Below are 24081 nucleotides of genomic sequence, written 5' to 3' on the forward strand. Positions count from 1 at the left end.
CCCCCCAGACATTTTTTCCAATTGTCGGGAATGATAGAGGAGGATCTGGGGATCCGGATGAGACCAAGAAGTGGACCCCCGGAGCCTCCAGAATATTTTTATTGATTTTTTGAAAAGATGACGAAATCCAAAAAAGAGTGAGTGAGTTAGAGTGCGCGAAGGAGTAGCCAAAGGGAGCGTCGCGGAGCTGCCGCGGCTGCTGCGCACTTCCCCGACTCCCCGTTTTGGAGCTGTAGTTCACCCCCTTTTATAGGCTCCCTGGAATACCAAAGCACCGATGGGCTATTCTGATTCACCCCAGTTTCCTCATCTTTGTTCTTTATTCTTGTCACCCATTTTACTCCCCTCCCCCTCCCCACAAAAAATTAAATTTTTTTGTTCCCATAGATTATACTTTTTCATTCTTTTTCTCTTTTGCTGATGCTGTGCTCTCCACCCCCGCCCCCCAACCCTCTCCCACTCCCATTATAGGTCTGTGAGGAACAGAAGTGCGAAGAAGAGGTCTTCCCTCTGGCCATGAATTACCTGGACCGTTTCTTGGCTGGGGTCCCGACTCCAAAGTCCCATCTGCAACTCCTGGGTGCTGTCTGCATGTTCCTGGCCTCCAAACTCAAAGAGACCAGCCCGCTGACTGCGGAGAAGCTGTGCATTTACACCGACAACTCCATCAAGCCTCAGGAGCTGCTGGTAATGACCGGCCCCTTCTTCCCTTCCTTTCTGCGATTCCCGCTTTCCCCTGGCCAACAATATGCCTTCTTCTCACCACTTCCAGAGCGGATTCTTGGGATCCAAAATGACCCCACCAATAGAATTTACACACTGACGGGCAATACCTCATTTAATAGGAAACCACAGTCTATATTTTTTGTATTCCTACTATGTGCCCAGGCTCCGTGCCCAGCACTGAGGCAACATCTGTGAATAAGATCCTCCAGGAGATCTGGTGGTGAGACGCACTTGCAATTGTGTATGCATGTGTGTAGGGGACGCGTGGAATATTTTAATTAACAGTGATATTTTAATTAAATTCCAAATTTTCAAAAATAGTCTGAGAACGTGTTCACATGATAGGTACGTGGCTGCGGTGTGTGTCTCCTAAAGACTTGGAGTTCAAAGGTAAAGCCCTCTGCATCTACAAAACCTCAAGATACCAACACATGAATAGCTGTTCACTAAATATCAGTCCATTGACTTTGAGCAAAGTCAAAACGTGGCCTTTCACTGAAGGAGTCCGAGGCCTGGGTTCCTACCTCCAGTGGGACTGTGACCTTTCTGCAACCCCAGGGATCCTGTCTTATCTCTGGTTTTCTACCAGGGAACCTCTTTCCCACCTGATCTAACTCCTTTTCCCTGCAGCTTGACATATAAGACGGCCATATTGCAGCTGTACTGGATGGAAGAGCGGCTCCAAGGCCCACCTTCCGTGGTTTGCACACCCCTCTTTGAACTGTGTAGAAAAGCACCCCCTCCTTCCCCCCTCCCCCTCCTTACTGGCAGGGCCTGCACGAAGTCCACAGGGCTGAGGCTGGCTTGTTGAACTGAGCTCTTTGTGAGGAGCCTCTTCCTTTCTGGGGCTGTGCTGCCATCTAGTGGAAGACATGCACAAGGTTGGGGGAGGAATTGCCGAGAATGTGGAGAGGGGCCTGAATGACTTCACCTTTGAACCGCTGCCAGATTTGAGCTGCTTCTGGTTTGGTCCGAGAGGCCTAGAAAGGTGCTGTCTTCTGGGAGATCTGCTTCCTTTAATAACGGTGCAAGACCAGTGGTTCGTACTCGCGTTACCCTGTGAAGAGGAAGGGCTGGCATTTCAAGCCATCTTTGAAGATGGTGGTGGTTTAGTAGTTTATTTAGGTCCCTTTACCCCAATTGTCCACAGAAAGCCAAGGGCAGACTTTAAAGCTTATGAAAAAAACATTGTTAGAATTGGGAACCAATTTGACTTTCTCATGAGAGAGCAGGAAAAATAATCTTCATATGATTCTTTTGTTTCAAGAGGATGGTGAACTGAGATGTTCTTCAGGACACCCACATCTTTCCAAGACTAGCCAAGCACTATATTGCTCCAAACAAACTTGGCTGTTTCCTGTTCCCTTTCCCTTTATCCCAGAAGTTGGGATTTGGAAGAGTCCTATTTTACAAATGAGAGGCTGAGGCCTGGGAGGGAAAGGGAGTCACCCCCGCCCCACAGCTCTGGGACTGGTGCTCTGGTTGCTGGTTTAGCAAATGAAAGAGAGTCCAGGTTCTCCAGGTGAATGGGAGAGGGGGTGCAGTGGCAAACAGGCCCTGCCTCTGATTCTGATGACAGCTCAGTGGATAGGCATATTTTCTGGTAGCACGTACAATATTTTTAATGTTTTATTTTGGACTATTTCCCTTTGAGCAGTTTCCCATAAATATCTCAGTGAAAGAGGGAAACAAAGTTTTTGTTCAGGTGGGTTGCTAGTGAGAGACCCAAAAGAGGCAGGGTTGTGTGGTCCCCACAGGTGCACCGAGGGATGCTGTGACACTAAGCAGGCACCTTCACCTTGCCCCGAATCACCTCCACCTGCAAAATGGGTCTGCTAATGACCATGTGGTCCTTTAGTCATGATGACAACGGCCCCTTGAAACATTTAGGTGAAAGGGCTGGGGGTCATATCCCCCAAATCTCTGCCTGATATGTCAAAGGGGAAAGTTTGAACAGCAGAGAGAGAAAGGCACTTTTGGGGACTAAGTAAAAGCAAGCTAATTGGTTGCCAAGGAGTTGGGCCAAGGAACCTTATTTTGAGCTTTATCTGTGTGCATCATTTTTCCATGAAGATTAAAAAGACTATTAGTTCGGTGATAGAGACATGTACAATAAATTACCACGAAAGGGCCACAATGACCTTGGCCGTATCTCGTTGTAGGTTCAGCCTTCTGGGTGGGCGGGAAGCAGTATTGCCGGCAAGTCAGGGTTGGGAGGGAGGGGGTTAGGGGAGCTGGAGTGGAAACGAAATAGAAGAAAATAGAATCTTGGCAACAGCTACCTGGGCTCTCATTATTTTCAGTGGAGCCTGACATTTGAAGCATAAGAAGAGCTGTCAACAACTTCAAAGCTTGAGGGGCGCATTGACACATGGGCCCGCCTTACAATCTAGCAGCCACGTCCTAATGAGCGGCCTTAAAACTGGTCTGGAGCCCAACCCCCAGCCCCCTACACCAGGTCAGCCTGTGGAGTTTAGATTCTCCTCTTCTCTTCCTGCCTTCCCCTCCAGGAGTGGGAGCTGGTGGTGCTGGGGAAGTTGAAGTGGAACCTGGCAGCTGTCACTCCTCATGACTTCATTGAGCACATCTTGCGCAAGCTGCCCCAGCAGCGGGAGAAGCTATCTGTGGTCCGCAAGCACGCCCAGACCTTCATTGCTCTGTGTGCCACCGGTAAGATGAGGCTTGAGCCAGGGAGGGAGACGGGAGACATACTTGGGAGACGTCCAGGGAGAGGCAAAAGGCCGTACAAACTTTGATTTTAGTTGAGGAGCTTAGAGGAGGGTGGTCTTGGGTAGTCTAAAGTCCGAAGTTTCATTCCTGGGTTGCCTTTTTTAACTTTATCTGAGCTTTGCATATTCGCTTTCTCTGCTAAACTCATAAATGGTTTATGAGGACAGGTGTGGTTAAGGCAAAAAAAAAAAATGAGTGCCTGTTAAAATATTCTTTATGATGGCTAAAGTGCTCTTTGAAGATTATACACGCTGCTCACTGGTTGTGTTTAAATCTTTAATCTTTTAAGGAAAAGGATGGCTTGGAGATAAGCCCAAGAGGAAATCTGGGGGGGATGGGGGCAAATACAGGTTAAAGGAACAATGTCAAGATAAATATGCTGCCTTGATTAGTGGTAAGGGAGACCAAAGGAATTCTTTTTTTTTTTTTTTTTTTTTTTTTTTTTTTTTACTGTAGGGCATTTATGGCCTTCTAGCTGTTCACTTCTCTAGCTGTTTGCCGCACTGGGCAGAGGAGTGAACCCGGTTGGCTTTCGGTAAGGCTTGGCTTTCTGAGTGCTGGGTTCTGATGGTCTCACTTCATGTGGAGGTGTTTTGATTTTGGCTGCAGCCTTTAACATTGCAATTCTGCCTGCCACGGGGATCCCACAATTGATACATAGTTCCTCCTGGCCCATTTGCTTTGTATTTTCCTAATAAACTGAAGGCAGTGGTTTGCTATTGTCTTACTAAACAGCCTTGGCCAGTGTCTACTGGTTTTCTTTTTTTTTTTTTTTCTTGGTAGCGGCCATGGCAGAGACCCCGGAACCTTACTCATCCAAGGCAGAGATGTCAGCAGTTCATGTTTTGACAGTCAGAAACCTTAGATTAAAAGCTGATCACTTGGGAAGACCTTTTGGTGTGGTTCACCTCACATTTGCCAAGAGTAGTTAAATTGCTAGGTGGACTCAGGTGGTAACTTTTTTTAGTAGGTTGTTACATGTTACTCGTGAGTGCTACAGATGATTATATGATGTACAATGTAGTGCATATGCCCTGTGCTCACAGTCGGAAGGTCAGGCTTTGCTACATATCAGTGGGGTGACCTTTGATTGACTGCTTAACCTCTCTGAACCCCAGCTTCTTCATCTCCAAAACAAGCCTATTGATACATCATCCTGTGGCCTTTTCCGAGCAGCTAGGAAAATTAAAATCAGAAAGGTGATGCACGTGGAAATGCTTTGTAAACCAGAAGTGTAGGTTGGACCTTCACTAATTGTGAAAATGCTATCATCTCCGATGTTAACCCTGATTTTAACTGTTCCGGCTAAAGTGGATATGACGGCTTTCCTTTACTGGCTGCCCTTGTCTGTTTCTAGCAGGACCTGTGTGTTCTGCACTCGTAGGCTTGAGTGTGGAGTCCTTCCCGCCTCCTGCCTGTTCATCCAGGGCACAGGTTTCAACCCTTTGCTGGTTTTTTGTAGTCCTGTTCTTCTGGATGCAGGCCAGGCCTCATGGCGTGCACATGCGCCCCGTGCGCCTTGGTGGGAGAGTCCATTGTCCTTCCTGTAGCCCTGGGGGTGGTTCTTAGGACCCCTGTGGACCCCTGCTGCCTTTTGGATAGTGGTCACTCTGGCTTCCTTCCCTTCCGCTGTCTGGCGGGGGCCCGAGAGGTCAGTCCTCCAGTGACCTGTCATTTTGTCTCCCAGGCTCGGCTGTCTCCTTCCTCTCTCATTTGATTCACTGTGGGGGAGGGGTCAGCCAGTTCTTTCTCTCTGGCCCAAGGATAGCTGACCCCCGACCCTAAACTCCCCCACTGCCCAGCTGTTGATAGCCAGAGCTCTGATTCGACATTGTCTCTTGTCTAACAGATCTTTTGGGGTCCATCCACCCCTTCCTCCTCTCGGATCTCTGATTGGGGTAGGGGTGCTGGGTGGAGTTACCTGGGTGTGGGCAGATCCCCAGATTCCATCTAGACCCATTCTCGAAAACTGGGGATCCCATCCCCCATCCGTGGCCTTCTTGCCCAGATCTTTGGGCTGGCTGCCAACTCCGGGGCCAGAGTAGGGAGCCTGGGATTCAGGGACTGAGGACAGAGGCCCAAAGGGAGACAGAGGCAGTTATAAAGACTGTGTTTTGGGGACCTTGAACTAGCTCTGGTCAGGGACTGGGAAAGGACACCCCAAACCAAATGAAAATCGTGCGCGAAGCACGAAGCCTCAGGCGTGGACTGGGCAGAGCAGAGGGAGGTCCTGGGCAGTTTCCTAGGTCTGGAAAGGATGGGCCTGCATCACAAGACGTTGCTTTCCCTGATCTGCATCTGGGTTTGTGCAACTGACCGAGTCGCGTAGAATCCTGGCTGCGTGGAGTTTTACAGCAGTTGGCCTCACAATACTAACACCAAAGGCCGCTTTTCTTGAAGGAAATACCTTCCATGCAGAAGAGATTGTGCATTGTAGGGCCAGAGTATGATGAATGGGCGAGGACCTAGGACTCTGGCCAGTAGCGGGCACAGAGTGGCTGAGGACCAGAGGTAGGAGATGCGGATTCCCCAGCCTGAGCTGTTGCTCTCACCTGCCCCTCACATCCCACCCTTCTCTCCTTTTCCCCCAGTCCTGGATGTTCGTCCTGGAGCTGATGAAACACCTGTGGCCAGGGTCTTGGAGGCCCACAGTGGGTGGAGGGTGGGGGTCCCGAGAGATGGCAGCCAACCCTCAGGCTGTGCAGCTATTTGATGGGAAAAGCTGGTTGTGAAAGAGCTGGCAGTGGTTCTGCAGTGTGTGGGGAGCGTATGTGTGTGTGAAAGGGGAAGGGAGAGCGGGAGAACACAGAGGGGCTGTGGGAAGTGTGGCGAAGTGGCGGTCTTGCTTTATGGGGCTCTAGGGTAAGATGGTGGCAAGGCAGGGAGGAGCCCTCCTTCCTTCGCTGCTCAGCCTGAAATGGCTTCTGGAAGAGGGAGGGCCGCAAGGACAGGGTATCCCTCTGCAGCAGGTCCTGGTCAGTGCAGGCATGGGTGGGTTGGGCGGGGGATCTTCCTGACTACAGCTCCTAGCATTCCCGTTCCTGGAGTTCCCAAAACTGGGGAAGCAGAACTGAGCCATAGCTTCCCTGGTTGCAGCTCTGCTGATAGAGCACCCAGGTCTGCAAGCGAGGAAAGAAGACCGTTGGAGATGAGCCGGGATCGCACTCTGGCATTGGGAGATTCTTGACGTGTGGTATCATGCTTGGTGGATGATTCCAGTTAGTTTAGCAGAGCCAATGGCGTTGAGTTTACACCTGGCAGCGGGGAGGGGGAGGTGCTCACCCTCCCTCCTCAGGCACCCACGTCCCCTCTTTCTTCACTAGAAGCCCACCCTAAGATGCTGCACCTTGCTGTTTCTGCCGCACGCAATAGCCACCACTAGGCCTCCCCACGCCAAGGCCAGAGTCCCAGTGTTGACTATAACCCATTGTGCTGTCCTAGCCCCTGCTCTGGCTTTACCTACAGGTGTTCCCTCTGATTCCATCCCCAAGTGAGAGGGAGATGGTGGTGGCCCAGAGAAGTTCTGTGATTTGGCCCTTGATCTAGAGTGGGAGATTCACCTTGAGGGGTGCTGGGAAGGAAGAATGGAAACCGTCTGTCCATCTGCAAGCCTCTGAGCTGCCCCTGAAGCTGAGAGGTCATGGGACTGAGGGGAAATCGTTAGCATGCCCTGTGGGGACAGGCAGCCAGGCATTGTGGTGCTTGCCATCTCTCTTCTCTGCAGATGTAAGATGAATGGGTAGCAGGCTCCTCATCGCCCTCCAACCAGCCCCCTCCCCAGCTCCTCCCAGCAGGCCTTGCATGGGCCTTTCCTTGTTGTAGCAGTCCTGCCCCACGAGGACAGGGTATGCTGGTCCTATTCTGGGGGTGGCAGGTGAGGTGTGTGCCCAGTGATGTCCCTGGCCTGAGAACACTCTGGTTCTGGCCCTTTGAACTTCCACCTGACTGCAGGTTGGAGAAGAAGAGGCATGGGGAAAGCCTGACCTGGCCTTCCCTTTCTTCTTCAGCCTCAGAGTGCGTATCTCTGTCCCCCATTGGTGAACAGGAGCAAAGCCATCACCCCTGCACCCCACGACCTTGGCCACCGTAGCCAAAATGATAAGTGCTAAACTTACTGGGCAGGGCCGTGTATTCCATGGTTTTAAACTTATTTAGCTCTGAACTCTTTCTTCAGTAAAATCCTACCAAGAAGTACAGATACAAAGCTGATGAAATGCAGCACTTCTCAGGGCCCGTGCAGGTGAGGGAGCCCAGTGGGACCCCCCAGGGGCTCTCAGGGCGTCCTTGGGAGGATAAGCCATTTGTGCTTGCTGGTGCCGGGTCTGGAGCTGGGACCCAAGTCCTTTGACTCCTGAGCCAGAGTGCCACCTTTGGGGCTTTTCCCCCACTTCTGACATGAAAGGCTGCCCTATCCTCCTGAGTGGTATACGGGAGGTGACCTTGAGGAGCTGGTCAGTTTCCAGTAAGTTATGAAGAGCTCTGGATCCGGAGTCCCAAAATCTCATCCAGACCCCAGGCCCAACACTCGCAGTGAGTGACATGAGCCAGATCACTTCATCTCTCAATACTTCATTGATTCACCCGTAAAACGAGATGTTTGAAACAGATGAATTTTAGCTCCTTTTTATTTATACCTCACCATCACCACCGCCATCATGAACAAGCATGCAGCCCACACCAGAGCTGCCCCTGGTGCCTGTGGGTCCAGCTGGGATTCCCCTAAGGTGTGTCCCTTGCCTCCACCACTTTGCCGGGAGGGAGGCGGGAATGTCGGGTGTTCCTGGTTATGCGGGCATCGTTCCTGGCTCGGGTGAACCGCATCTGAATGAATTGTGGAACGTGCTGGGCTAGCGTTGCCAACTTCTCTCGTCCATTCGCTGAGTGTTCGTGGGGTTCTTTTCATTCCCCCACGGGGCTGCACTTTCTCCCAGTTCTGCAAAGCAGCAGGAGACTTTGGGGACTCGATGATGTCATTTCTGGGACACATACACAACTGGATAGTGACAGATTCTCCAGGAAGCACAGAGCCCTCATTCTTCCTGGCCTGCTTGGCCTGCTCCCTGCATCTGCCTGCAATCCAGGGATGCTGGGCGCCTTTCTCCTCATCTCTGCAGACACTGGAGAGCATCTCCAGTCAGAACTCCCCACCACAGTCCTGCAGGAAGTCCCAGGAGTGAGAGCAGAGGAGGGGCAGGTTGCGGAGGATGCTGGCTGACATTCGTTGCTTGCCTTAAACCAGGCACTGTGCTTTTACAAGGATAATTTTAAATTAATCCTCAGAATAACACTATGACGTGGGTATTGCTATTCTCATTATTTGCAGATCAGAAAATGAAGACTCAGAGAGGTCAGGTAACTTGCCCAACTTCACACACTTGGTAGGTGGTAGATGGAGATTCAACCTCAGTCTGATTCCAGAGCTAATACTCTGAACCAGTGAGCTGTGTTCTCCAGAGGTCTGTTTTGGTTGGAGGAGGGCTGGAGGCCTAGGCCCTGGGACGGCCTCTGTTCCCCATGGCAAGGTGTGTGGCTGCTCCTGCTCTCTTTAGATCCCCAGATGCTGCAACCTGGAGAAAGGCCCTCCTGGGTCTGGTGGGGACTGGGGCAGGAGTGGAGGTTGTCCAAACTCCACGCACTTCACCTTCCAGCTCGGAGCTTTTTGGGTCTACTCTCCAAATCCTTCCCATCTCCCTGGAGAGTCTTCTGAGAAGTGTCTCAAATGCTCCTCTTCACTCTAGAGCCTCCTTTCTTTTTTCTTTTCTTTTTTATTTCTTTCTTTTTTTTTTTTTGTTAATTTGAGACAGAGTCTTGCTCTCGTCACCCAGGCTGGAGTGCTTGGCACAATCTCTGCTCACTGGAGCCTCCACCTCCCAGGTTCAAGTGATTCTCCTGCCTCAGCCTCCAGAGTAGCTGGGAGTACAGGCGCACACCACCATGCCTGGCTAATTTTTGTGTTTTTAGTGGAGACGGGGTCATGTTGGCCAGGCAGGTCTCAAACTTCCAACCTCAGGTAATCTGTCCACCTCGGCCTCCCAAAGTGCTGGGATTAACAGATGTGAGGCACTGTGTCCGGCCTTCAAGAGCCTCCTTTCTCTGAGAAGTTTCTTTAGAAGTTATCCCTATAGTAGTACAGACCTAGCCATGAGAGCACACCATCCTCTGCTATCCAATGCATTGATGCCCAGCCTTAACAAGTCTTAATGTTGTGCGTTTTGGGGGGAGTCCTCCAGGCTGCCTGGAACAGGGAGGAGCACATTGTAATGAGTCAGTGAAAATGGATCGCCGATCAGTTCATTGCCTCTCTCTGCTGCAGGAGGAGGGATCTCAGGAAGTTGCCAGCATCTCACCTCTCCAGGTGGGCAATTAAGGATGGAGAGGGTATACCCTCACCCCTGAGCACACCTTCTGCACCAGCGTATAGCTTGTTGGCATTTTGATCAAGAGACTTAAGAGACTGCTGATAAATTTTTACCTGGCTTTTATTTGTTAAAATAATATCATGCGAAAAATTTACAAACTCATCTGCGTTTCTCCCACCTAACAGAACAGCTTTGATTTTCTGTGCATCCTTCCGGTACATCCACAGGCATGTGTGTACGTAGGCACCTATGGTTGTAATGTTCATCATCGCATGCATGTAATTTGGTTTTCTGCTTCCTTCTTCTGAGTGGATATTGCGACCATTTCTCCATCCTGTCGCAGCGACAAAGCTGATGGTTTCCAGGAATGGCTGCATTGGGTAGGTGCAGCTTTCCACAGTTGAGGGTGGGGGTTGGCTAGTTACAGCTAGGAAGCTAGTGCACAGATGAAATGATGTTTCATTTTTCTGTTTTTCTCTCTGTTCAGTATCCCCTCCTGGTAGAGAGGGGGATGTCCTTGAGAGCGGTCCTGGAGCAGCCCTGGTGCTGGTGCCACGGGGAGGTGGTGCTGCTCTGTGGAGACGGCTGCTTTGTGACTTCGCTGGCTGCTAGTGGCCGCAATACATTCTATCGTCTCCTCATTGTTCTTCTCCTTGGGAATCATTCCCATTCCAGATCCTCAAAGAGCAAACTAGAGCTGTAAGGCACCTGGGACATTATCCTGCCCACGATCTTTAAACTCTTTCTGACCTAAGCCATGAAGGAAGAAATACATTTTATAACACAACTCAGGATACTTGTACAAGTATATCAAACGGATACAAAAGTTTCTCCGAACAATATTTGCTCTTCAGTACATGCAGTGAGCCTGATACTTTCTATCCTACTCTATCTGGTTAAAGGAGAACAACAACAAAAAATGCTGGTCACGACCCACAGATGCATTTCATGACCCATTAATGACCTGCAGCTAGAAGTTAGAAAAACACTTGTCTCACCCAACCAGTTATTAGACAAATAGGAAAGCAAGCCTTTGGGAAGAGGAAGTGATTTGCCCACAGTCCCACGTCTGGACCTAGCTGGAGGGCTGATGTTGCCTCAGTATTTGACTAACCTGGAGGAGAGGTGGGGCGTGCTCAGGGATCCAAAGGAAGATGCTCCTCTCCTGGGTACAGGCAACAGAGGGCAGCACGGCCGCCATCCTGGTCTCCGGCGGCTCTTCTCCTCTGGCTGTGGGAACACGCTGCTCCTTTGGTGCCACTCTGAGCTGCTGAGAGGCAGCCAAGTTCAAGTACAAAGTGCTCCCCTATTCCGTGGGACGGGACAATGTCCCCAGGAGGACTCCCCTGAAAACTTTCTTAGTAAAACGAAAAGGGAGGTAGAGTCTCCCTGTGCCACTGGTACACCTGTTCCCCCATGCCTGCTGGCTTCCAGAAGTTCATTTGTATGCCAGTAATAAGAGTTGGTTTTGCTAGCAGTGGGACAGCAGAGACGGGCATGTGTGAGGTGTGCTTCCCGGTCTGAGGCCTGTGGCAGAGGGAAGGGAGGGCCGGGGATGCTTTCCTGCCCCTTCCCTGGCAGATGCTCCCACCCGGGCCTTTGTGGGCCCAGGGCCATGGGCCGGCTGCCCCGCTTGTGTTATGAATGTCACAGGGGGGAGCTAACGAGGTTATTGGGCAGAGAAGCACTCTCCTGTGACCCATGTGGAAGAGACCTACAGCAGAGCAAGAGGCAGGGAGGCCGGCTTTGTCACACTGTCCGTGGCGACAGAGAAGATGAGAAGGCATAGGAGGGGCAGGTGGACAGCAGGCGTGGGCGTAGCACCATTATATACGTCCCTCAAGAGGTGGAGATGGTGAGAGGGCGATGGGAAAAAAAGCCAAGGAGACAGGCAGATGGCCAGGTTTGCTCTGCGTTCGTGATGGGAGGGGAGGGCTATGCTTGGCTCAGGGATCCACAGTGTCTAACTTGATGCTGGGGCAATGGGCCCACCATTAAAACAGCTGCTGTAGAAAATGCGTTTGTAATAGAGCGTGTATAGGAAGAAGGGGAGATATGAGAGGGGCTGGTTTTGTAGGTTTAACCTGATTATTTTTGCTATACGTTGAAGGGTGACCCACGGTTCCCTGTATGCTCTGTCTCCTGCCCCCACGTGCCCCTTCCATGTCTACACACAGTAAGTTCACTAGAGCAATGCTAAAACTGGGAAGAGTACGCTTTGGAAGACTTACTGCACTCCAGGACCGTCACTGGGGTGATGATTGAAACTATACCCACTCTAATGTCATGTCAACGTGAGCAGGGGCAACTTGAACTCTCAGAAGTCTCAGGGGTCTCACCCATACCATTAGGGTGACGCTCTTGTGCACTGTCTGTGGCTGATGGGTGAATTAAACAGGACGTAACGTGTAGCGTATTGCATATGGTGGTCATTGGTAGCTGTCGGCAGCAGTAACAGGAGGAAGTTGGCTGTCTTTATTTCCCCTTGGTGGACCAAGCAGCTGCTGGATCATAGCCACGCAGCCCCTGGGGTCTGGTCTTTCAAGAGGAGCCCTGCAGCACACGGGAGCATCCTCTGTATTTGCTGTCAGAAATGGCAGTGGATGGGGTTCAAGCCCTCTGATTTATTATCCTCATTCTGCACTTCTCTGTAGCAAGTCACATTTTTTTCTCTTAGTAATAAGATGGGGACTTCAGGCTCATGAGTCATAATATGGAAACCAAGTCACCCGTCTGATTCAGATGCAATGATTAATCTTTGGTGCTTAGTTAGAGCCCTATGTTGGGGTTAGAATCCTCTGCCCTAATGTTCTGAGGGTTCTTGCTGTTGGGCCAGAGGTTGGGAACTGGGTGGAATTCAGCCCCGACTCGCCCACTTGCTGCATTGCTGCTTCTCTCATTTCCCTTTTTAAATCGAATCTTTTTTTGGGGGGGGGGGTCATATTAATCCTTGATGCCTGTCCAGAGACTATAGCAAGATCCCATCTGAATTAGCATTCTGCATAGATTTTGCCCATTTCTCCCACCTCCTTGTCCTTTCCCTCCTTCTCACATCTGGAACCCCCGGTCTGTCCTGCTTGCATGGCCCATGGGGTACCTTATCTGCACTGGTCTCAGGCATTCTCTGCTCTGTTCCCACCATCACCTCCAGAGACCATGACTCGCTCACCTTGCTGCCCCCACCAGAGTCAAGAATGTTACCTCGCACATGCTTAATATGACTGGCATTTGGGGATTGGGGACCTTGAATCCTCTGTGCATTCATTGTGTGCACTTAGATAAGCTGCCTTCCTTCCCTGCCTCAGTCTCCTCCATTTAAATCTGGAACAGCCACGGTGATGGTAAATAAACATAGGCTTCTTGTGAAAGAACTCGAGGGAGGACATGCCTGTAGGGCACGGGGGTCACTCGTGCAGCTGACCCGCTGCCATCCTGTTTCTGAGTCTCTGCAGCGTCAGGGAGCTCCAGGATCCGAATGCGTTCTGTGGCCTGACCTTCTGCCTCTCATTCCTTGCAGACTTTAAGTTTGCCATGTACCCACCATCGATGATCGCAACTGGAAGTGTGGGAGCAGCCATCTGCGGGCTCCAGCAGGATGAGGAAGTGAGCTCGCTCACTTGTGATGCCCTGACTGAGCTGCTGGCTAAGATCACCAACACAGACGTGGTAGGTGGCCACCACCTTCTTGGCTAAGTCCAGATGTCTCTTCTCAGCTCAGGGAAAGAGACGACGGATTTGATGATGTTGTGTCAGAGGTATTTTTTTGGTGTGTTTTCTAAGATCGACATCAAGGGAGTACAAAGTTCAGCAGGTGACACGCCCTCTTAAGGTTCTGAAAAGCTGTGCACCACAAAATACAGAAGAAAATTCAGCAAGCAGATGCGGGGGGCAGGGGGCGGGAGGGCTGTTTACCGACGTTCCTCTATGGCGTGGGCTTCCCAGTGGGTCTGAGTTGTTGCTTCATTGCCATATTTGTACACGCTGCCGGGCTGCCTCTGCCCAGCGGTGAAGAGCCGCCGTGTCTGCTCACGCACGCTGAGGCTGTAAGGCGCACAGAGGAGAAAGGAGAGCCAGGACTCAGCTGCAGTGGACGGAGCAGACACACAAGAGGTGCCCCACTGTGAGAACGGTGTCCGCCCCTGGCAAACCTCTCGACCCCTCCCCGCTCTCTCTTCCCTTTTGTTCAATGCAGTAATGGATGACAAAGTGCTTTCAAAAGACAAAAGTGCCATACAAACTCAAGAAACTATTATTAGCTATGGAGCTTCCCCATTCTGTGTGCCCTGTGGACGGCTCAGAGGCTGTTACTTCCTGTTGCCAGAATTCGGAGTTCCTGAGAAGAAAGGTTTTGAGAGAGACCAGGGTCAAGTGAGACTCCGAATTGAATTGGTAGGAAGCTGCAGTCCTAGGGCGTTGGAGCCAGGACGGTGCTGAGAGGTCAGAGAAGCAGTTCCTTATTTTCCACGGGCAGGGCAGGGGTTGAAGTAACCAGCCAGGAGGGGCTGGGCAGTGGCTGAGCTGGGACTAGAACCCCCAAGCTCCGACTGCCCCCTGGAAACTTTCCACTCCACCCTTGCTGCCGCTCCTGGGATCTTTTGGTTTGAAAAAAACCCTTGGGTTTAAAGTCAACCCGAGAGAGGGTTGTTGGCCCTGAGCCCTCATGCATCACCATGGAGAGGCTGAAGAATGCTGGGCACTTCACGATGACACCCTCTGGATGGTCCGGGGGGATTCAGATGCCCTCTGTGGGCTTTTATTGAGTTAAGGGATCATGTGATTTACAGGCCTATGGCTGAGGCCTGCACAAGGGCTACTGAACAGATTAAACTTCACAGAGCCCACGGCTGCAGCTCCCTGGCTTCCTCTCCCGCCCACCTGGATTTTTCCTGGCGTTTGTTCCTCGCTCAGAGAAATGGCGCGGGGAGATGCTGACCGAGCAAATCCGGGATCCTCCTCCGAGATAGTTCTTAGATATGGTTTTAAAATGCGGGCTCCAAACATAACGCTTTTTAAACGAGGGCTCCAAAACGCAGACTGAAGAGCTCCCTCCGGTGCAGCATGAAGAATGCTTTTCTAATCCTCCAGAGGAAAATCGTGGACAGGACTTAACATTTATAGCAATGGTACACTTTTTCCTCCGTTTCTCAGTGTCTCCAATTAAGGCTGCCTTACAAATAGGACTCCCAGCCAATTTAAGACAAGCCCTTCCTCAATGTGTGGAGACAAAGATGTCAGTGACAGGAGTTTGAGCGGCCACCCCCCTCCTCCTGCCCCCAGGCATTGTAACCTTCCCCACCCCCGCCGCTTGTTGATAGACCTGCTCTGATGGGCTGACCACCCTACCGGCTCCAGCCTTTTCCCACCTGCCTCTGTCCCCGCTTACTGATCGCACATGGACAGTGGTGTCAGTTTCACTCCGGGGAGTTGCTGCTAACTCTCTTGGCTTTTCAAGACTGCAGGCAAGTCAGTCTGTCATCTCATCTGGAGAAACTGTTTGCGTTTTTCCGATACTACGTAGCCAGTCCATTTAAGTCAGCTGGCCAACTCTGTCAAATGAACATGAAGTGGATACGAAGCTGGTGTAGGGGTGTCCTCCTATAAATCCCAACTGTTGGTCGAGTTGGTATCTCATTTCTATAATGGGCACACACCGTGTTTCTTAACTGGGGCTGCCAGTGTATGCCTCATTCACACCAGTGGGCCTGGGTTGAACATTTTCATACTTAAAAACCAAGAGTGAACGTAGTGAAATGTAAAATTCATAACACTTTTTCAAATACAAATCTGAGACCTCAGGAAGTTCCAGGCTTACCTCTGGCACCCCAGATGCTTGTTCGCTCTCCCTGAAAATGTTTTTAGTGGAAACGTTCAAGCAGCTCTGGGCTAGACTGTGTGTGTGTGTGTGTGTGTGTGTGTGTGTGTGTGTATGCAACTTCCCAAATGCTAAATCTCCTCCCATCCATCAACCTGTGTTCTCTGAAAAGCTGACGCTCAGAGGGAAGAAAAATAAAAGGACTAGAATTTAGAACACATTAGCATTTGGAGGGAGGTGAGTTTTGCTCCCTGAGCTCTGTTTACCATTTCATGAGTCAAGAAGTGGTGTATTTCCTTCATTCATTTCTGGAAGTCTTTACTGAGGGCCCAGTTGTTGCTAGAAGTTGGGGTGGATGGGTGGCATATGGGAAGTAGAGGATGAGATTCCTGCATTCAAGGAACTTAGCAGTCGTATGATGAATCAAGAGTAAAGCATGCAAAACCCTGGCAAATGAAGAACATAAATGAAGGTGTGCTAAGTAATGTGTTATGAACGCCAAATGCAGTAGGAAATCAGGCCGGAAGAAGGAGCTCGTGAGGCCTAATGTAGAATGCCGGCCTCCCAGAAGAGAAAATTGAGTGATAGAAACTGTTCTTAGAGTGGACAAACAAAATGTACGGACACGCAGTTATTCAACTGTAAGAAGAAATGAAAGTCCAGTCCCTGTTATAACATGGGCAAACCTTGAAAATACTACATTAAGTGAAATGAGTCAGACACAAAAAGACAAATACTGTATGATTCCGGTACCTGGAATCGTCAAATTCGTAGAGACAGAAAGTAGAATAGAGGTTCCAGGAGTCTGGGGAGAGGAGAGGATGGGGAGTTAGTGGTTAATGGGTATGGAGTTTCAGTTTGGGATGATGAAACAATTCTGTAGATGGAGAGTTCTGATGGCTGCACGAGAGTATGAATGTACTTCATGCCACTGTACATTTCAAAGTGACTGAAAAGGGAAATTTGACATTACGTGTATTTACGACAGTAAAATGTGTGTGTGTGTGTATGTGTGTACATACACACATACATAAATGGATACATATATACGTATGTGCACGTGTCTGGAACATCCTCGGGCCACGCTATGAAATGCCCATGGGTTGATGTTGGGCTCTTCCTTGGAAAAGTGAAATACACAGGACCACATTTTGCCCCCTGGCCCTAGGGCATGGACAAACAGGAATCGGGAAGAGCTGACGGTTTCCCCCAGAGCCCCTGAAGTTATAGGTCAGCTCCTACGCACCTTGATGTTTATGATCTCTTCAAACTTGCAGCGCTCTCTGCCCCTTTGGGGGTTAGGTTGTGGGTTGTCGGGGATCGAGCTGTTGAAAGAGGGTCCCCCTGATTCTTGTGAGATGGCCAGGCGAGTCTGTGGCTCCCTGGCCCGCAGCAGATAGCTTTGATAGGAGGGACCCATGTGGCTCTGAGAAAGTCGGCCTTTGTTGCTGCGTCTGGTTGCCAAAATAAACCAGAACGCTTCATTCCAAAGAGAAAGCTGAGTGAGGGGCCTGACAGTTTTTTAGGGAATAAAAGTCTCAGAGGGTGGTATATTTTAAATACTTTCTCCTTCCAATCCTAAGAGTTGCTAAAAACAGTCAGAGAGGCAGTTTGGCTTTAGGGGGAACGTCTATTGGGGGTGTCCAGTGCCTGGGTAGGTTTGAGAGAGGAGGGTGCCACTGGCCTGGGTCCCCGGTGACTGTGGCCCTGCTTCCTTGGGCTGAATCGGGGTCCTCTTCCGTCCCCTCTGCACACTACTCGGGCTGCCTGCCAGCATTGATCTCACTGCTTCCTTGTCTATAGAACCTCTTGAATAAGGCCCAGCTTTTCCTCAGCTCTTTATCCAGAGCCCCTGGCAGAGTCATCGGGAGTGATGCTTAGGAGAGGAAGGGAAGAGGAAGGAAGGAGCAAAGGACAAAGGCAGGCAGATGGATTTCCAATGTGTTTCCGACTCACTAGTCTGTCCATGTCCTTTGAAAAGCTTTATCTTTTTTTTTTTAACTTCAATTCTGTGTCGGGGCCTTCCGAGCCTTCTGAGTGTTCCCTAACCTTGTCTTAGAGTAAGTGGCTTCGTTTTCACATGACACAGTTGCACAAATTGATTAACTAAAATGTGGAATTGAGGCTCACAGGCTATAAAGATGTTGTGGAGTTCATTGCAAGATATTTAACAGAATAAAGACTCTAGTCATCTGTTCCTTATATTGATAAACCTTTTTTTGTCTAAGGCACATCAAAATTCTTTGTCACATTCTTTAAAAAAAAAAAAAAACAAACTTTAGATTCAGGGGATCCATGTGCAGGTTTGTTATGGGGATATATTGTGTGATGCTGAGGTTTGGGCTTCAGTTGAATCCATCACCCGAATAGTGCACACAGTACCCAAAAGGGAGTGTTTCAACGCTCATCCCTGTCCCTAGACACATTCCTAAATATTGCCCAGAGAAGATTCCAGGATATCCCTTCCTTAGGGTCATCCTGGCATTTTCTGGTCGTGGTTGTCAATGAGCTATTAAAAAGCAGGGAGGTGGAGGCGCCCCGGAAGAAGTCTCAGTTTCGACACGCGTGTGATTCATGGGCTTTAGCATTGTGTCTGCTCTGTAGCTGGAAGCGCCGGTGCACTCTCCGCACAGGTCATTTTCAAGGCTCTGCTGTTACAGATTCTGTCTTCTGTGGACTCTTGAGGGCCTGTGGTCAGGAACCTTGTGAAGTGTTGCTGGAAGCTGGGGGTGGGGAGGTGGAATCGAATCGGGGGCTGATGCCTCCCTCTCCTGCCTCATTTTTCTGTGGGCCTCATTTGGTATGCAAGGAAATAAGCCAAACAGCCTGTGAAGAAAGGAAGAATGAGATAGTTTCCTAAGTTGTCTCTGCCTGAGTTGGCCGCGGGTCTGGGGCTCATTCAGCCCTTTGTCCCCCTGTTGAGTGCAGTGCGTGTGTGTGACAATGGAGTTGTGCAGTTACACTGAGGGCTAATGGTAGGAGTTCCGTCAACCCATTCATGGAGGCAGAGGAGGGTGCAGGGCGCGGAGCTCGAGCCAGCAAGCAGAGGAAGTCAGAGGCCCTTGTAACGAGCTGAAGATCACAAACACTGCTGTCAGGGCTCCAGGCGTGGGGGCGGGGGCAGCCAGGAGGGAAGGGGGCAAGGGAGGGGGCCTATCATGGAAGCTGGAGGTCTGCCCGACCTCCAGCGCAGTAGGGTACCACCTGTCCAGGCTGACAGACGAGCATTATGGCTTCCCTTTTAATCAGCTTAATTTGGGGCATCTTAACACAATGGCTGGTGCTTTGGAGGCTGCAGGAAAGCTGATGTCCTAGAGCTGCCGCACTTTACGTGCGTGTAACATCTTTTGATTAGAGGCGCTTTCGTGGTTTTCCAGCCACTTGGGCTATGTCTTTCTTTCTTGGAGAGTCTCTGGTCTGTATGTCTTTACTTAGAGCTTAGAAGTCGAGGTATATAGGAAAAAAGGAGTTCTGAAATTGGAGGCTTGCCCTTTCTAAAGCCAGTCTGAGCTTTTAGCCAGATGTCACTGCGGGGCAAGCCACGTCAACTCTCCACGCTCCATTCCCTAGCTGGGAAACGAGGGCATTTGGCTACTTGATTTCCAAAGGCCCTTTAGACCTCCACATTCTCCAAGTCTGTGATTATTTATGTATGTCTTCTTATAATCCAGCCCCTTTGGAAACACTAACTCCACTCTTCTCTCAGCTTGATCCTCTCACAGAAGCAACCTGGTTGGATTTAAGGTGGAGGTCTTCCTCTCTCCAGGTGGCTGCCCCCATGCCCACCCCCACCCCCCAATCCCATGCATTCTCCTGCCCTCCTGCTTGGGGCAAGACCCAGGCGATGTGGAGTTGGCATGTCCAGTTGCACGTATCAGCACCAGTGCACAATCTCCTCTCCCTTCACTTCCCACCAGCACACAGAATTTATATGCCCTTCACAAGTCCAAAAAGGGCGCCTGCCATGCTAAACAAAGGTATTCGTATGCAGGGCCTGAGCTCTGTCTCACGGAAGGGAGAGGCCAAGTTCTCTTCCCACCATCAGAGAGTAGTGTTCAACATCATTTATACAAGACAGGCTTTTGCCCTTTTAGTCTTGCTGAGCTAGAATGAGGGATTTGTGTAGTTGAAAGTCGAGCTGATCATTGTCAAGTTTCATGGAAGTGGAACCTGAAGGAAGGTTAGGCAGAGACTGCAGAGAGGGTTAGCGTCCTGCTTTGCCACAAGGTAAGTCTAGAAGAGGGTGGGGAAGGGAGTTCAGAATTCTTCAATCCATGGAGTACCTGCTTTGGTCATCCTTTTATCTTCCAGTCAGAGGGGTCATCAAGCAAGAGCTGGCCAGGCTGGGCGTGGTGGCTCATGTCTGTAATCCTAGCACTTTGGGAGGCCAAGGTGGGTGGATCACCTGAGGTCAGGAGTTCAAGACCAGCCTGACCAATATGGTGAAACTCTGTTTCTATAAAAAATACAAAAATCAGCTGGGCATGGTGGCGTGCACCTATAATCCCAGCTACTCTGGATGCTGAGACGAGAATTGCTTGAACCTGGGAGGTGGAGGTTGCAGTGAGACGAGATCGCGCCATTGCACTCCAGCCTGAGTGACAATGAGACTCCATCTCAAAAAACAAAACAAAACAAAGCTGGCTGTAGTCAAGTCAGTGATGATTTGGATTGAAATCAAAATGCGACTGAAGAAAAGAGAGAGTTTTGTCTATCTATGAAACCTTCCTCCGTTTTGTGTGGGACAGCCTGCGCACTCATTCTTGGCTGGAACTTACATAAAACGCTACTGTGCACGCACATGTCACCTCAAGTCCCGTGGCTCTGAAAGTCCAGTAGAAGTGACAGTCAGACATCCCAGTCCTTCCTGTAGGGTTTTCTCAGAACTGTTCCTTTAAGGTCTCAGGCTGCTGGCAGGGAAGGCTAATAGCAGAAAAAGTGGGGACACTGGGAACCCCAAAGGGAAGACGTGCATGGCCTGAAACCGAGGTCTTTAGCTTTCTGGAGCCTGGTCTCCCCATGTGGAGGGTCATGCTGGCATGGTTAATTCACTAATGGCCATAGAGTCCCAAGTTGGCCATATTGCAGTAGAAGATGCATTAAGCCAGATGACCTTGCCGGGGGCCAGAACACAGCCTGTGAGGAAGGAGAGCAAGGCAGGATTGGGCAGGAGGCGAGAGTGTTTTTGTTGAGGAGCAAGGTCTTCCACAGGAACTGCAACTTGAAAAGTATTCACCAAGGGCTATGTCATGCGAAACCCTCTTTCAAGGTACCACATTGCTACACCTAACGGGCATTTCCTTTTTAAAGTAATGGTTCAGAGCTATTGTCTACCAAAACCGCGCGTGCACGGTCCCTCAGTCAGCTGAGAATCCTGCCATCTCCTTTACATAACAAAAGCTCTTAGGCCTTATGCTTTGGGTAGGATTTGTCTTCCATGGACAGGTATTCAGTTGGAAACAAGTATATAGTCACTGAATCTATGGTATGGAGGTGGTCTGATTTAGCCCCTCTGCCTCCTGGAAAAAAACAATTGTAAACATCCCCTTCGACAGCTTCTCAACAGTGGAGGAACATTACACATGAACTTCCTGGATTCAATGGATTCTCCTTTGCAAGAAAAAAAAACAACAAAAAAAAAGAGAAAGAAGAAAATATGAATTTAAATTGTTAGGTCCAACGTTTCACTCAGTGAGTGGCTACAGGAGATGAGGGAGGACAGATGGAATGTGGGGTGGAAGCTGCTGTTCTGGATCTCAGCTCTTGCCCATGTACGGTGGAGAGAGTATCTCACACCACGATGATTCCGGCATTTCAGTGAACTCCTTCACGCGGTGCTCAGATGGAGAAAGGGCTGTCTATGTCTATCCCAGCTTTAGAAGAAAAACTGATGGTATGAGACTTGCCATTCCTCCCTGATGTAGAACCTTCCTAAGGGACATTCCACAGTAGTTTTGACCGTAGTTGCTTTTTGCCTTTAACCCCCACATTCATTTTGATTCTATATTTAATATTAAATTTTTTAGATTATAAGGATTTAAGGTTTTCACACATCTACTGAAATGCAAGTGCCCCTAAAGACATTATACTTTCAGGCCAGGCTCAGTGGCTTATGCCTGTAATCCCGGTACTTTCGGAGGCCAAGGCGGGCAGATACCTGAGGTCAGGAGTCCAAAACCAGCCTGGCTAATCTGGTAAAATTCCATCTTAACTAAAAATACAAACATTACCTGGGTGCGGTGGCTGGTGCCTATAATCCCAGCTACTCAGGAGGCTGAGGAAGGAGAATCACTTGAACCTGAGAGGTGGAGCTTGCAGTGAGCCGAGATCGCGCCATTGCACTCCAGCCTGGGTGACAGAGCAACACTCTGTCTCAAAAAAAAAAAAAAAAAAAGAAAAAGAAAAAAGAAAAAAAAAAGTAAAGGAACATTACACCTTAACTTTTCCCACCTAGCAAGTGGTAACCTATGAGGACAGTGCTGCCACATGGTCCTTGAGGGAAGAACTTGGGGAAGAACTCTACAGGGATGAGGCGGGTGAGCCCCAAGCGATTTTTCATCATTCATTCAGCTCAGCAGGTCGGACAGGTGTAACCAGGAGATGCCACAGGAACGTCTGACAGGTTTTAGCAATTCCTGGAGGCCAGTGCCTGACTCCGTTTCAGCCTCGTTCAGGGTGGCACGGAGACTCCTGCCGCTGGTTCACGTCTGTCATGCTCAGCGCTCGCCCCAGAACCGGACACACGATCTTGACACACACTTCACCAGTCTTGACTGAAGGCAATTCTATACCTCATTTCAAATAAATCTGAGGGATTCTTTCAGGTTCCAGGACCAATTTATTGTTACACATAATCATGATCATTTATCGAGCTCTACTTAGCACTGCACGTATATCAGTATCATCTCAGTTGCCCTTTACTCTGAGTGTTTTGTGGGGAAACTCTGAGATAAGAAAAGTTAAATAACGTGAGGGCCACCTGCAAGCATGGTAGGTGGGCAGCAAATACCACCCTTCCTCATCTCCTTGTTCCAGGTGACATTTTGTCTCTGCCTTTGACCTCTTAGTCTGTGGTTGTTCCTAATCTTAATTTTCACTGAAAGCTGTAGTCTGAAATGTGGAATAGACGAGCGATAGGAAAGGAACATTTGAGGGGTATGGAAATTTTGTTCCTTAGTGGTTAGTTGCAGCTTTATTTCATTTATTTATATGTTTGTTTTTAAAGATGGGGAACTAGCTATGTTGTCCAGGCTGGTGTCGCACTGGTTTCAACTTCCCGCCTCGGCCTCCCAGAGTGCTGGGATGACAGGCGGGAGCCCATATGCCTGGCCTGCTGTATTTTAGATCTTTGGGAAATAAAGAGAATGCTTTTGGACTTGGCAAAATAGAAACCTCTGGGTGGGGAGAACTGCACAGTGAAAGAAGCAAAAGGGAAGTTTGTATTAAACTATGAAAAGACACCGGGAGGTTCAATTTAACATATTTTGCTTATGTATGTGCTTCTTAAGAGAGTGCACAGAGGCACTTTTGCAGAGGAGAGAGGCCAGAAAATGCCTGTTAGAAGCAAGTCTACTGTTCGTACCCTCTTACTAACACCAGCAATGGTCCCTGTCTAGTGATACCGGTGACTTGTCATTGCATCGCATGTCACCTGCCTAAGGGAAGCTCCTGCCTGGGGCAAACACACTGTCCATTTCCCCTACAATATAGACGGATAACTAAAGCAATGCTGCATATTCTTGCTTATTCCCAGATTGGATGGCTCAAGGGTCCAGAATGTTGTAGACATTTTGCATTATATCTTTATGAGAGTTAAGGAAATGGTAAAGAAGCAGAAAAAATTGGGGATTTTTTTTTTTAAGTCTTTACAGTGAGGCACGGTGGCTCACGCCTGTAATCCCAGCACTTTGGGAGGCCGAGGCGGGCAGATCATAAGGTCAGGAGTTCGAGACCAGCCTGGCCAATATGGTGAAACCCCATCTGTACTAAAAATACAAAAATTAGCCAGGCATGGTGGCAGGCGTCTATAGTCCCAGCTACTTGGGAGACTGAGGCAGGAGAATCGCTTGAACCCGGGAGGCAGAGGTTGCAGTGAGCTGAGAACGCGCCACTGCACTCCAGCCTGGGGGACAAGAGTGAGAAAATGTATTTACAGTTTATGTGAGTGTCAGTACGTTGGTTCGTTGGCTTCCTTCTTATCTAGTTCTCAGGGGCTGAGTTTGCTAATGTCATAGCACCTCTAGTAGCCTTCCCCTTTTCTAGTAGCCACTTCCCAGCTTCCCCAGGCAGAAAGCATCTGGTCGGCCCCTTGATTACCAGGCATCCGTAAGTGGACCGTCATTTAGGCCAGTGCTTCTCAGAATTCCAATCACCTGGGCTCCACTAAAATGCAGGTTCTGATGAGCTCGACCTGGATTGACTGAGATCCTGCGGTTCCAGCGAGCTCGCAGGTAA

At 49.7% G+C, this 24081-nt stretch overlaps 1 protein-coding gene across 3 annotated transcripts in view; it reads left to right on the forward strand.

Moving 5' to 3' along the window:
• CCND2 (cyclin D2) overlaps positions 1-24081 on the forward strand; it is a 31551-nt gene that overhangs the window by 1767 nt on the left and 5703 nt on the right. Inside the window, exons 2-4 of one of the 3 annotated variants that reach the window (XM_005569850.3) lie at positions 472-687; positions 3237-3396; positions 13333-13481. In XM_005569850.3, coding sequence (XP_005569907.1) covers positions 472-687; positions 3237-3396; positions 13333-13481 — 525 coding nt within the window. Of the gene's footprint in view, positions 1-471; positions 688-3236; positions 3397-3912; positions 4189-13332; positions 13482-24081 lie in introns of those variants that run through there. The other 2 variants (XM_074006112.1, XM_074006113.1) reach the window with 2 other exon arrangements.

The sequence above is a fragment of the Macaca fascicularis genome, chromosome 11 (assembly GCF_037993035.2).
Source record: "Macaca fascicularis isolate 582-1 chromosome 11, T2T-MFA8v1.1".
NCBI classification, from domain to species: Eukaryota; Metazoa; Chordata; class Mammalia; order Primates; family Cercopithecidae; genus Macaca; species Macaca fascicularis.